The sequence below is a fragment of the Pleurodeles waltl genome, chromosome 9 (assembly GCF_031143425.1).
Source record: "Pleurodeles waltl isolate 20211129_DDA chromosome 9, aPleWal1.hap1.20221129, whole genome shotgun sequence".
Taxonomy (NCBI): domain Eukaryota; kingdom Metazoa; phylum Chordata; class Amphibia; order Caudata; family Salamandridae; genus Pleurodeles; species Pleurodeles waltl.
The window spans coordinates 229584190-229597661 of record NC_090448.1 but is presented as its reverse complement, the minus strand read 5'-3'; the positions used below and the strand labels follow the sequence as shown (position 1 = coordinate 229597661).

General features: G+C 41.4%; 1 protein-coding gene across 4 annotated transcripts in view; it reads left to right on the top strand.

Annotated features, from left to right (window-relative positions):
• The window catches only part of PPM1M (protein phosphatase, Mg2+/Mn2+ dependent 1M), a 271057-nt gene that overhangs the window by 104967 nt on the left and 152618 nt on the right, over positions 1-13472 (top strand). For all 4 annotated transcript variants that reach the window (XM_069206604.1, XM_069206603.1, XM_069206602.1 and 1 more), the window contains one exon: positions 2979-3091. In XM_069206604.1, the coding sequence (XP_069062705.1) occupies positions 2979-3091 (113 nt within the window). The remainder of the gene's footprint in view (positions 1-2978; positions 3092-13472) is intronic.

The window sequence follows — 13472 nt, the reverse complement described above, 5'->3', positions numbered from 1 at the left end:
GATCTTATATTTGGGGGTAATGAATTCCAAAGTTTGGCTGCTTGAACAGAGAAGGATGTACCACCTATTGTCTCTTTTTTGTATGGTGGTGTTAAAGGCGGTTTGTCAATTTTGAGTGGAGGTTTCTTTGTTGAAAGTATTTGGTTATTTTGTTTCTGATGAAAAGCGGTCCTGCTCCATGTATTGCTTTGTGGGTGATGCAAAGCAGCTTGAAGGTGGATCTTCTGGCAACCGGTGGATCTTCTGGCACCAATGTAGTGCTTTCAAGGCAGGCGAAATGTGGGCTTGTGGCTTTACATGTTTAGATACTATTGCTTTGTTCTTTTGTTTCATATTTGCCATAGTTTCTTTTATAAGTGCTTTTAAGATGTCTAGAGTAACCTGGAAGTCAGGAAATGAATATGTGCTCTGATGTTTATTATCCTGTATTGAACCACTTGCTATACATGGGTGCAACACATACCCCTATGCTGTTATTGTAAAACTGTACTGAAAACCCAATAAAACCAGTTTAAAAAAATACATGTCCCTGAATTATAACTGCTGCCACACCACAAGTCTAGTTATAATCTTGTGAGAGAAGACAGTAGTTGTCTTCACTTTGGTTGAGGGAAAATTTGAGGTGTCTCCCTTCTCAGAAGAGACTCGTTCTGCTGTTGAATCACAGATTGTTATGGTCACCAAAGTAAAATCAAGCCCACAGATGTATATATTCCAGTAGTTTTAAACAATTTAAAAGTGGAGTATCAGCTCAAAAAATACAAAATAGAGGGCATTTCAACTGCTATGGGCAAAATGTGGAGTGTATTACACTCAAGCTTAGAGAAACACTATATTAACTGCTTGCATCATAAACATGTTGATAGAATTTCCTTCAGGACATCTGTGGTGCATGCCACTTTAGTAAAGTGGTGTAAGTTTTGTAATCTCATATCAATAATCTACAATCATTTGTGATAAATATTATATATTCCAAAGTTACCAGCACAGAAGTAAGACTGTCTTGAGAGAATGGGCTGGGGGTAGAAGATGAAGAGGAGCAATGGCAACAGATAATGGAGAGTAGGCAGGGATTTACACAGTAAGCTAATATAAAACTGATGCATCATAAAATATTACATGGTTTACATGGGACACCTGATAGAGTGCACCAAGATGGACGAACAGAAACTTCCAAGTTTTTAAGATATAAAAAAGGGCGGGTGACTCTGATATGCCTTGTGGGGATACCATAAGTTGCAGAGGAAAGTTGATGTGGTAGTTTGAAACATCCCAAAGGAGCCCAGAGTGGCCAAGATGCATCCTAGTAATGTTCTTTTGAAAGTATAGAATCCCTGTTTTAAATTTCTGGAACTGTCCCATTAAAACATAGCAGTCCTGCTACGGAGTGCTGTCACTTCCTTATAAAGAGATAGCAGCATAGCTGAAATGTAATGGTTGTGCACCATTGATGCATGACATTCTTCCCTGAGCAGTATTGGTACTGTCCCAAAAAACGAGTCCACTATGAAAAAGATGTCAGTTATCACAGTTTCAATCAATGGAACATGAGGCAATAGAATGCAAACATATAGAGCGCACTTTACCCTCGTAGAGTATCTTGGCACTAAAGACTCGAGCAGAAAATAAACAATGAAACAAAAGTAAAATAAAACAGTATTTAAAATAAAAAAAAGCAGACCTCAGTGCATGCTATACAAGCTCAAAATGCTAAAGGGGAGTTCAAACATAATGGTCAATCGCTCCATTGCCCCACTGCTGAGACAACCAACAAGAGAAGCTACCCATTTCAGAAAGACAGTCTCACACAACATGACAGACAATACATCTACATACTCATTCCACCAAAGCTTTTCACTTTAAAAACACACTGTTATGTTGGTGTTCTCAGTGATAGTTAAGGAATTGTCCTGCATATTCAAAACATTGTATTCATTTCATATTCTGATTTCAGATCATGCCTGTATATTTCTTTGTAAATAGGAAGCAGTGATCACTGGAAAAAGCATGATGACCAGAACTAAATATTCAGTGATTTGTGTGTCTAAGGAGGGTGGTTTTACTTTAAATTGAACATTATTAAGACTTCTCAGCAGAACTGCTATAACTTGAACAGGAATGGCAGGCAAGCGTTAATGTTTGAGGCCGCCATGGGTGGCTTCAAACACAAAAGAATGGATTTGGATCAAGTGTAGCTAACTGGTAGAACTTGGGTTGGGATGAGGGGTAAATTTTGATTCCATCTAAGGCACTATTCGACTGGAGACCAATTCTGATGTTAATTGGCTTTAGTGGTACAAACTCATACTTTGCTTATATTTGTTCCTAATCTTTCAAAATGGTTCTAAATCCAGCAATAGAATGTTTCTGAGTGTTTTAAGCTTTTGGTACATTTCCATCAAGGTTTGTAATAGGCCGACACATGCAATTCCTTCAAAGGAAGCTTGTCCTTAGGAGGTGGACTCCAAAGATTGAAAACTGAAGAACTCTATGAAATAATGTAGATTACCAGGTTTTTAAAAAAATAGTAGGGAAAGTTTAAAAAGATTAACTGGGAAAAGTAAATAGAAAACTGAAACTGGATCAATACAGTAGAGGTAAAGGCGGAGAGCAAACAAGAAGATTGAAACGGCAAAAGAAGGTAAATGGAAAGCAAAAACAGGTGGGGAAAACAATTGGTTAAGAATAAAAAGCAATGAGATAAAGTGGGTAGGTGAATGGCTGATAGGTACATTTAGTCTAGGTGCATTCTGAGAATGTAGAAGGACCTGGTTAATGGCGAAGCACTGATTCTGATTATTTAATTAATTTCTGCAAAACATAATGAAGTAAGTAATATTTGACTGGAGTAGAGAGATTTTGGGATTTTTGTGGGGGCATTTCCATGCTGTTTCAGATAATTGAGATGGGAGACCCACAATATCAATTCAATCAAATATTTAAATATCACTTTAATACAGTCAATTTATATTCCACAGGATGAAATGATTGGTCAGGAGATGACTCTTGGTAGCCAAGCAGATGGCTGTACATCTCTGGTGGCCTTCTGTCTGCAAAGAAAGCTCTATATTGCCAATGCTGGGGATAGCAGGTGAGTTTACAAACCATAATGGTAAAGTAATACATGTCCAGGCTAATCTAGATTGAAAGTATTTTAAAAAAAGTACTTTTAATGAGAAACTTGGCTTGCGCAAATGTGCACTTTTAATGTTAACTGCAAGAATTGAGAAAGGAAAAAAGTGAGAAACTAAACGTGAGAGGACTAACTGTAACTACAATGTTTCCCCTAACTGCTACATGTCACCGTACGTGAGATCCCCTAACCCTGTTCCTTAATATAACTTTACCTTATTGACTTTGCCTTACTATCAGACCCTGTTCCAGGCAGTGGAGCTACTGAACCCAACCCAAATACTGCACTCTTTAGAGGTGGTTTCAGTTACTAGGCAGTATTATCCCTACAAGACATAGTGAAATGTTGATACCATCTATGGTGCTGGCTTACCACTTCTTCCTTTCGGGGATTGTCCCTACATGGCAACTTTCGCAAAGACACTGGATGGTGCAGATCATTAGCAATTACCACAGCTGTTAGGTCTTAGGTCAGTTAAAAAGTTTTAGTAGTCTGTGGTAGAAGTCAAATGGCAAGGCCTGGTGCAGTCAGTGACTTTCATCCTCAGGCATCAGTGCTGGCAGACCGTGATTGGTGGCTGTGCCACTCTTGGGACCATTGGACCTATAAAGCATGTGCTGCTAGCTTATCAAATGTCGCAGCCTCCTGACCCGTGCAAGCAGGCATTCGTCTTTGGCAGATGTTCCCTCTCTGGGCTGACACCCACACATCTCGGTGCTTAGGCAGATTCTCAGCTTCACTAGAAAGTTGCAGTCTTCAGGTGAAGTCCCCTTATGTCTGGGAGACTGGCTGTGCTGTCATGTAGACCTTGTCACATAAAAGTCCTTGGAGTGCTCTGCAATACTCTTCCTTTCTTGGTCAAAAACATTTGGAAATGGAACAAACCAAAGTGAGGTGGTTTGGGTCCCATTTTAATTCCCATTTCCATTCCCATTTTCCAGACAGGGGATCTGGATCCACTGTCTGCAGACTCATAACCGGTTTGAATCCTTAGACACAGCCTTTGAACAAAGTGATGGCTCTCGCAACAAGTAGCAGTGATACTGGCTCCAAGCAAGAGTATCCAAAGCAAGGGCACAATGGTCACTTCTAGCATCTGCCATACATAAGTGTTTGAGAATTACTGATCTTTGCTAACAAAGTCCTCATAGAATTTTTAAAGGTAACCCTGTCTCCAGTGACCCTTGCTTCTTTGCCTGGATCCTCACTTTCCAGCCACAGAAATGCAGGCCATACACTTCTACTGGCTGGGGAAGCTAATTCCATCCTTCATCCTTTGCCAGGCTAAATCATGGCCCATAGAAAATGATTCCTCTGGTACTATTACCATACGGTTGTCATACACTCACTGCACAAACATGCACTCCTCATGCATACAGAATGTCAGCAGAAGGATCTGGGATTTCCATAACAGTAAAAGTTGACTTAACAGGTTCAGTAAACCATGCTCTCTTTTTCTTGACACAGAGAAATTATGTGGTCATAGTAAAGATTCATAAAACTCTGTATGCTGTCACCAACTCTTTATGTAATTCACTCCGAGTTTAGACAGTAGTCCTGTGCCCACTATTAGGGCAAGCCTTTTAGTCCTCTACAGGTCACGGAATATACTCCCGACCTCACATTATCACGGACAGGCCTAGGCCTTTGTGCCCTTGCTAGTTTAATGTGATGCCAGGGCCAAACAAAAGGCAGGATACCAGTTTCACATGTAGTCAGACTCTCAGAGAAGGGATACACTGCTGTTCTCCACGCAGGGGTGTTCCCGGCAGAGCACTCACCCTTTGACGTATCCTGAGTCTACACTGAAGTGCCCATTCTTATCCCCACAGCCTTTTAGTCGATATGCCAAACCCTAAACTCTAACTGTAAGCCTATCCCTAGCCTCCATCTAATATATTAGATGAATGATTTTCCTTGACCCTGTTCCTAATCCTAATTTTGTTCATAATCACATTTTATCTGTCACTCTAAAACTTTCTGTTTTTTTCAGACTATTATCAATCTGTTTCTTTTCTCCTCACCAAGTGTTCTCACTTGCTGTTTTTCTTATTCTCCATTTCTCATTTTTTTAATCTCATGTATTTTCATTTTTGACCTAAAAGAGGTCTAGGCATTAACATAAGTGTCCTTTTCTTAATCCTAAATTTCTATGCCAACTTGAATTAATTAACACGACTAATACAAATCTCATGTGCCCTGGAATGCAGTCTACATTTTCGTTTTAGTTGAAATGCACATTTGTTTCTGTTTCAAGGAAATTTATTCTTTGGTTGCTGTGAAAGATTTTGTAGCAATTCAGATAGATTCTGCCATATCTGTAGAGTGGATTCTGCCTAGATCTCTGAGTAGATTATTTTAACTTTCTGGGTCAGTATTACAAGAGCTTGGGCTTACCTTTTGCAGAGGGTTCTTTGTCAGTTGATTTGTGGATTGGTTTTCAACCATTTACCACAGAGACAGCAATGATACTGCCATTATTTCTGGAAAGTTTGAGGGATGTTTCTGCTGTTGTCTGACATGTATGTTAAAAGACTTCTTCACAGGATTTTTGTACACAAGGAACAGGTTGTAATAGGGTTGTAATCTACTGCCATTTATTTGCCGTTTCTGCAGTATTTCACACATTTTGTAGCTGCTTATGCTTAGTTCTACAGTTGGTCTTAGGCAGACAACTAAATAGATAAACACTTACATACATCATGCATCCAAAAATATAACTTTGAGAAACATAGAATGCTTGGAAGCCTAGAGCACACGATTCTCCTCCACTCCCCTAAAGAGCAAACCAAAAAGTTTTTACAAATTGGTCAGAGTTTACGAGTAGTATAGGTACGGATAACATTTATTAATGATAAATATTACCTTATAAAATAAAATCAGCACTTGACTTCAGCTTTCACATGTTTAACATAGTATAATGACATCCGTGTCATTTTCAGTGGAAACAATATATTGCAATTGCTGTAAGTAACAACATTGCACTTAGGAAAGGGGGTTTCATGCAGTGCAAATTAACAATGCATATCAATACTAGCAAGAAGGCCTCCATCTCTGTTCTCTGACCTACAATCACATATGCATGAATGTTAGCATCAAGGTGCATGTACCTCTGAGTACTGCTTGAAGGGAAAACACCAAAAACTCAGTTTTGAATCCCACAGAACCAGGTAAACTTTTCATTCCTGACCTATTTTAAAGGCAATGCTGAGGTGTTAGCCTGCCTTGGAACTAAACAGTCACTCAGGATCCTGGGATTGAAACACAGAAACAATAAAGAGCTTAGAGGGCTTGACTTTTAGATCCAAAATCGTTTTTAACCTGGAGACCTGACAAGCTTTATTTTAAGTATTTTTATTTTATTTGAAGTGCATAGTGTGGACCTAGTCACATGGGCAGCGGAAAATGTTACAAGTAACACAAATTGCATTGAACAGAAGGTAGATTACACGAATGATAAAAGAGAGACAGTTAATCAAGAAATTAGTTTTTAAACAATTTCTAAATGCAAGGTAATCAGGATTAAGTCAAACATAATCTGTAAGTGTTTTTCACCATCTGGGAACCAGATAGGAGAAGTTTTGTTTTTCAGTTATGTTTCTTCTTCTTGTAGGGATTTCCAGTTTCTGTTACTAATGTTCTTCTATATATTTTTAAAGACCATAAGAAACACAAGAACCTTTAAGAAGGATAACTGTGAAATGAAGCAGTAAATTTATATATGTACCAAATTCAGACTTCACATGAATCCTCAGATTAGCAGTTTGATTGGACCACAAAGGTTTCTGTTCCACCAGAACAGCTCTATGATTTTCCTGAGAGGCTCTGATTTTTATCACTTTCTCTCATATTCACCAGTAATGTGAGAAATCCTCATTTGAAAAGCACCTCTACTTTTAAAGTAGAAAAAAATCTTCCCACTCACTCTTCCTCTCCAAATAGTGGTCAGGCACCTCAAGCTTCTTAACTAATATGCAAGTTATTAGAGATTGAGTTACTAATGCATGCAAACACATTGTGGATGTTGTGTGACCTCCTTTGCTTATAGTACCATTTTTATTTTACTGATGTCTTCCTCAAGAGATTATATTATATGACCTTGATACCCTAAGACTTTAGCAAACAATTGCAGTGAAGCTGCACGCCTTTATAAATTGGGCACTGTGGCTGAAATACAAATCCCCTTTTGATACAATATCTTTCTTTTATTTCTATTAAAGATTGCTACCTAGAGAATTCCCCCTTCCTCCTCATGTGGTTTATTATTAGTCTTTAATTATTAAAAGATAGTAAGTGATACAGGTATAGACTCTCCAGCTTTAGAGAGCAAGCCTGGGACTTTGCACCATTCATAACTGTTTTGTTCTTTAATGTCCAAGGCAGTGGATTCTTTCAATGTGCTACACAGATCTGTTCAGGTTTCTTTTCTAGGCCAACCTCTTTGGCCCCATCTTATTCTGTACCACATATGCAGTGTCTTTTTTGTGGATTAGTCTGGAGTAGATCAATCTCTGACAATTTGAGTCTTACACCTATATACCTTTATGTTCAGAACACCAAAAAGTGTTTTTATGTAGTGGGGGAATTCTGCAGGAGTCACTCTTACTCTTGGCAAGATTAAATGTCTGACTCACCTTTCTTGTGTTCTTCACAAAGAAGCAATTCAAAGGTGTGAGAAATTCAAAGCAAGAAAACAATTAGAATTCTTATCTTGCATTTAAACCAAGAATTCTTCTGTAATGATGGCGGTGTATAGCCTGCAAAATTGAGACATTTTACAACTGATGCTGCCCAGGAGTTTAGTTTCTTGTTATTGCAAGGAACAAAGACCACTTAACAGCAGATTCAAAGAAATAAAAATCTTGCTAGCCCCTCATTGCTGAATTGAACATCATGACAGGGTGCCCACAGGATGCTTTTATGACGTATATATACGTCAGAAGGGGAAAGAGCCCCTACTACTGGTCTCCATTTTTAAAAAAAGTTGTTTTTTTGCCACCCACTGAGGGAAAACTTTATCACTGCCTGTGACAGGAGGAAAGAGTTTGCCAGTGGCTGATTATTTCTGGCACCTGCAAACCCCATAATGAAGCTACCCCCATACTCACTTCCGGCTGCCTCATTAATATGCATGTGGCATCTTTAATGACATCGCACATATACCGGATGGGCCTGAGCGGTATTCTTAGTCGCTTCCAGGTCCTATCGGAGGATCAAGTTTTGGGGCAGGATTAAAGTATGGGATAAGGGCAGCTATTACTAACTTTAGCTCCTCTGTAACCATTTCCACCAGCTTGAGACTCTTTTCTGTGTTGAAGGAGGGGAAATGTTAGGTAGGGTGGGAGGAGAAAACAAAATCCTCCTAGCAACCCTTTCACCCAACCAACAGAAGAAACAAACCAAGAGGTAGGGATCGGACAGTGATGGACTAGGACAATCCTAGTCCTTTCCATTTCAGTCCCCACTCCCTGATTCAGTTTCAGACCGTTCCATCATCTGTCAGCACTTCTCTGTCCAGGAGAATTGGGAGAGGAAAGAGCCATGTGTCTGTGCCCCAGTAGGGAGCAAAACGTTGTTTAGCTTTACAATTAAAAACCCTGAGGTTTACTTAATTTCTTCACTAGGACATCCAAGATAAAATTCGGGATTTGGCCTCTGATTAAATTAAAGTATTTTCTCCGTGTATGGCAAACTTGGCTTCCCAGTCAGCAACTCTAGACAAAAATGAAAACAGCATGCTGTCGTATTAAGCTAAAATCCAGCACTTAGTCATGTCTAAAAGAGTTCCTGGACCTGCCACATGTCCTCTGAGATGGCAGGAGTCTTCTCAAGAGTCCTTCGAAGAGATCAAAAAAATTCTTCTGGCAGCAGTTGTGCAAGTGCTGTTGTAAAAATTGGGAATTTAGTTCAGGTGCTTCATTGTTCCTAAGAAAAAGACTGGGTTAATCACCTGGAATATTACACCTGTACAGCCTGAATCAGTGAAGAGACATTTCATATCATTTCAGAGGATTGCATGGATGACATTTGTATGTCACCAAGATTCCTAATTCCTTATCTGCATCAAGAAAGAGCATCTTGGGTATCCGAGGCTTACTATCGGATATCATGATTCTCATAATAGGTTTCTGCTACTTTCAGTGTTGACATTCCATCCTTGTCTGGAGGAGGTTGTTTATGTGGTTGTCTTAATCACTGGTTGGTGAATGGTGCACTCCTCTACCTTTCTAGAAAGTTGTCAGATTGTTTGCAACATCCTATTCAGTCTGAACTTTTCCACCCTAAAAAATCATGTCTACCAACTCAGAGACCAAATCCGTAGGCACGGTAAGAAACTCTTCTATGAGTCTGTCATTTTCACTGCCAGAGTGTATGATGTTCTAGAATCATTCAGAGGAAAAGCCCTAACAAAAACTCAGGTTTTGTACATGTAAGTGAATATTGCAAAGTGTCCTCTACTGAAATGCAATAGAACATCTTTCAATATGATCTGTAACTTCAGCATAGTGGATCCAAAGACTTCTGGATCTAATGGTCTTTTGCATTTAGGTGCCTCAGTTGAATTTCATTAGATCCTGCACTATCTGTCCAGCAACTGGACTGATCAACCAACTCACAGTTTAAAAAGAATCTCTTCCACATGCAAGCTATAAGTCTATTTACTGCTAAGCCTGAAAGTCTGGCCTGCACAAGGATGCACCCCTTACCCCAAAAGAAAATGTATAATATAACTCTGAACGCAGAGTCCTATCAGTATTGTTCTGCGGGGACCATCAGATTCATTCAAATAGGACTCAGCAAAACAAAGACTTGAATATCAGTCATCTTGAACATAAGACTTTACTTCTAGCTCTACAGTCCATTTTTCCTCTCCTCCAATGAAAATGTGTTTCTGTCTGAGCCTTTGTGCTCCACAGTCATAGTTTATGCAGGAGCTATGTCACAAATTACCATCTCTGAAGCACCACAATTGCATGTAAACTCAGTCACACATCTGGACTGGAGTTTCACTGAAAAAAATGACTTTCTGGAATGGCAGAGTTCCTAACCCTAGAGTTGGCATCTGCTCCACTTGGTTTAAACTGATCTACCAGCCTGGTTATCATAAGGTGTACATACTTGTAATACTCTAGACCATTGGCTGCCACCCTCCATTTCCATGAGGCTTGCAGAAGCAGTTTCAAATACACCAAGGTGCACTATTTAACCTCAGTCCATGAATCCACTGACCACCAGAATACTGCCTGTATCCAACCAGGCAACATTGATGATCCTTCCTCCCCAGGTATGTGGCTAGTAGGAGCAGATGTCCCATATGTAAGACATCTGGTTTCCTGATCCACACTTTGCTTTATCTCCTGTCAGATTGTATGAGGAAGGGCTTCAAGTCTTACAGAGTGAAGGGGAGTGGGACCCTTTGGAGGAAGCACCAGGTGGGAACCTCTGTAATATAAACCGCAACATCCAGTCAGTCAATAGGAGCTGTTTGACTAGTACCGCTTGCTCCTTTCTTCCCAGTAGGGAAGTGGGAGACTGGGATACAGCAGGAGGAGCTTTTCAACTGAACAGATGATACTGACTGTCAGTCCTTTCTTCATTGCAGAATGAACTGAAAACTACCCCTGAGAAGAGTTTGGCGTCATCTGGATAACGATCCTCTCTTGCGCCCTGATAAAATAGTTCTTAGAAAAGAGGCTGTAGCTATTGAAAGATTCAAAATATTCAAGCAAACAATGTCACCAAAAAGGACAACATTTCCATACAAGGTTGTGAGACCCTCATCACCAGATGCAATCCTACACCAACTTACTCCTGAAACTTCCTCTTCCTTTACAGACCACCACTATCAATTCAATATTCCCAGACATGTTTCTAGACACAGTTTCAGACCGTTTAGCACTATACTCCAACCTATGCATTCTTGGAAACCTAAATATATATATTTTTTTAACTTTATTTATTACTATATAATAACAACACGTGAACTGCACTGTTCATAGGGTACACAGCAGCACCACAGCATTACATTCCAAATTGGCAATCATGGTGTCTGCATCACGTCTACAGCAGGGTCTCCAGTGATACATAAGGTGTTACCCATACATAGGATGATAGATCAAAACTAACCAATGTGACTGCAAAAACAATAGCCGCCTGACCAATAATACATGAGCAACAGAGATATGTATATCATTCACCATAAGTGCTATAACGTGGAAGACCTTTCAGAACAGCCCAGTGTGCAATACTGTCATTGAGCTAGTGTAATAAATCCAAGTCAGGAGGGAAACTACAGACATGAGCCAGACCCGCCCCACCGACAGAACATACCATGGGGGAACCATCCGGCCCCATCAACACTCTTGCACGTTCCATACAGGGTCCACCATGTAAGTAGGAGTAAGGGTGGACATCCACTCCCCAGTGACAAATCCATCGGCGGAGGTGGGTGGGGAGGGACAAAGACGAACCCCATCCTCCAATTATCTCCAACCATTCAGACACAATCCACTCGCGTGTTGCCCACCCGGAATGGCATCAGCTAGGCTCAGCAAATAGAAGCCCCTTCCGCAGTCTCCACAGAGTTCCCCAATAGGGCATCGATAATACCTCTCCATCTCTCCAGGTCCTGCTCAGCGTACTCATCCACACTCACTTTTTGAAGCTGACACTCCCCCGCAGTCGCCCACTCAACGAGATCAGCCAACCAAGCATCATGTAGAGGGGGGGACGGGCTCGACCAGCATATCGCAATGCGCTGCTTGGCTAGGATTAGCCCCAACTGCGCAAACCTGTAAGTCATTTTGCGTCTTTTTTTGGGTAAGGGATTAAGCCCAGTAGGCAGTGTTTCCTGGTCACCTCTACGTTAATAGCTAACATTCCCTCAGTGTCCGCACTATTTGGAGCCAAAAGGGTTGAATCGTGCTACATACCCATGTCATCTGGTCAAAATTAGCTGAGGCCCCACCACAGCGAGCACACCTATCTGGGCATGCTGGGAATATTCTATGTAGGCGATGTGGCGTCAGGTAAACCTGGTGCATGTAATAAAAGTGTATCAGTTTAAATCTTGCATTGCTAGTTGCATCCCGTACCAGGGAACAAGTTCTAGACCATTCACCATCCGTAAGCGGGCCATCCAGATCAGCATCCCAACTATCTCTAACCCCTGTTATGCTTATCTGCCTATCCTGTTTTAGAGCCTTGTAGAGCCATGAGATGAGACCGCGGTCACATCCAGGGTCAGCGAGGGTCGCTGTGAGGCAGGATTCAATCGGTTCGGTAGGAAGAGAAGTCCAAACCTCAAGCGCTGTCTACGAGAGGCTTGCGTATTGCAGAAACTGCCCTTGGTCAATTCCAAAAAGGGACTCCGCTTCCTCCCGGGTAATAAACATATTGTTTTGATATAGATCACTGGCAGTATTACAGCCGCCGTCTCGCCTCTTTCCAAACTCCAGTGTTTCTGCAGCACTGGCGAAGGGGCGCAGCCACCAAAGCGGAAGCAAGCTCGCATATGGCTCATTACGCAACAGCTTCACAACGGCCTGCTCTCAGATCCGCAACACCTGCGCAACTAGGAAGGGGATCCCCGGTGGCAACCTAGAGCCACCCATCAACAAGCATGGTAAACGTGACAAACAAACAGAGCCTTCTAACAGGTCCTTCTTCCAATTGGGGCCTTCGTCACACCATATGGCAGCATATTGCAGCCAGCTCACCGCATAGTATAGGTACAAATCAGGCAGGTGCAGCCCTCCGTCAACCAGGTCCAGCTTCAGCACATCTGTGCGTACTCTATGCCTCTTACCCTCCCATACCAGGGACAAAAGTAATTTATCGAGCTGCCGAAAAAGAGTTGGTGGCATTTCACAGAACGGGTTCTGTAGCATGTACAGGCATCCCGGGAGGAAAATTATCTTGCAGAGTGCAATTCTGCCCATAACTGACAGTGGTAGGGAGGTCCAAAATTGGACCGAGGCACGGAGGCCATGTATCACTCTACCCATATTTAAGGAATATTGTAGTTGAGGGGAGTGTGTCAACCGCATGCCCAGATACTGAAACGACTCCGTCTCCCACTTCAGATCCATCTGTGGCAACTCTGATGCCGCCACTGCCGACAGACCTACCATAGGGAACAATACCGTCTTCTGCCGATTTATACGGAGTCCCGATACCCTACTGAAATCGTCCATCAGCTTCAATAAGCGAGGGACTGATCTCTCCGGATCAGTAACATACACCAGGGCATCATCAGCACATAGTGATATAGTGTGTGTCGTTGCCCCAACCCATATGCCCCGCAGGCATGTTCGAAGCCGTATAGCTGGGGGTTCCA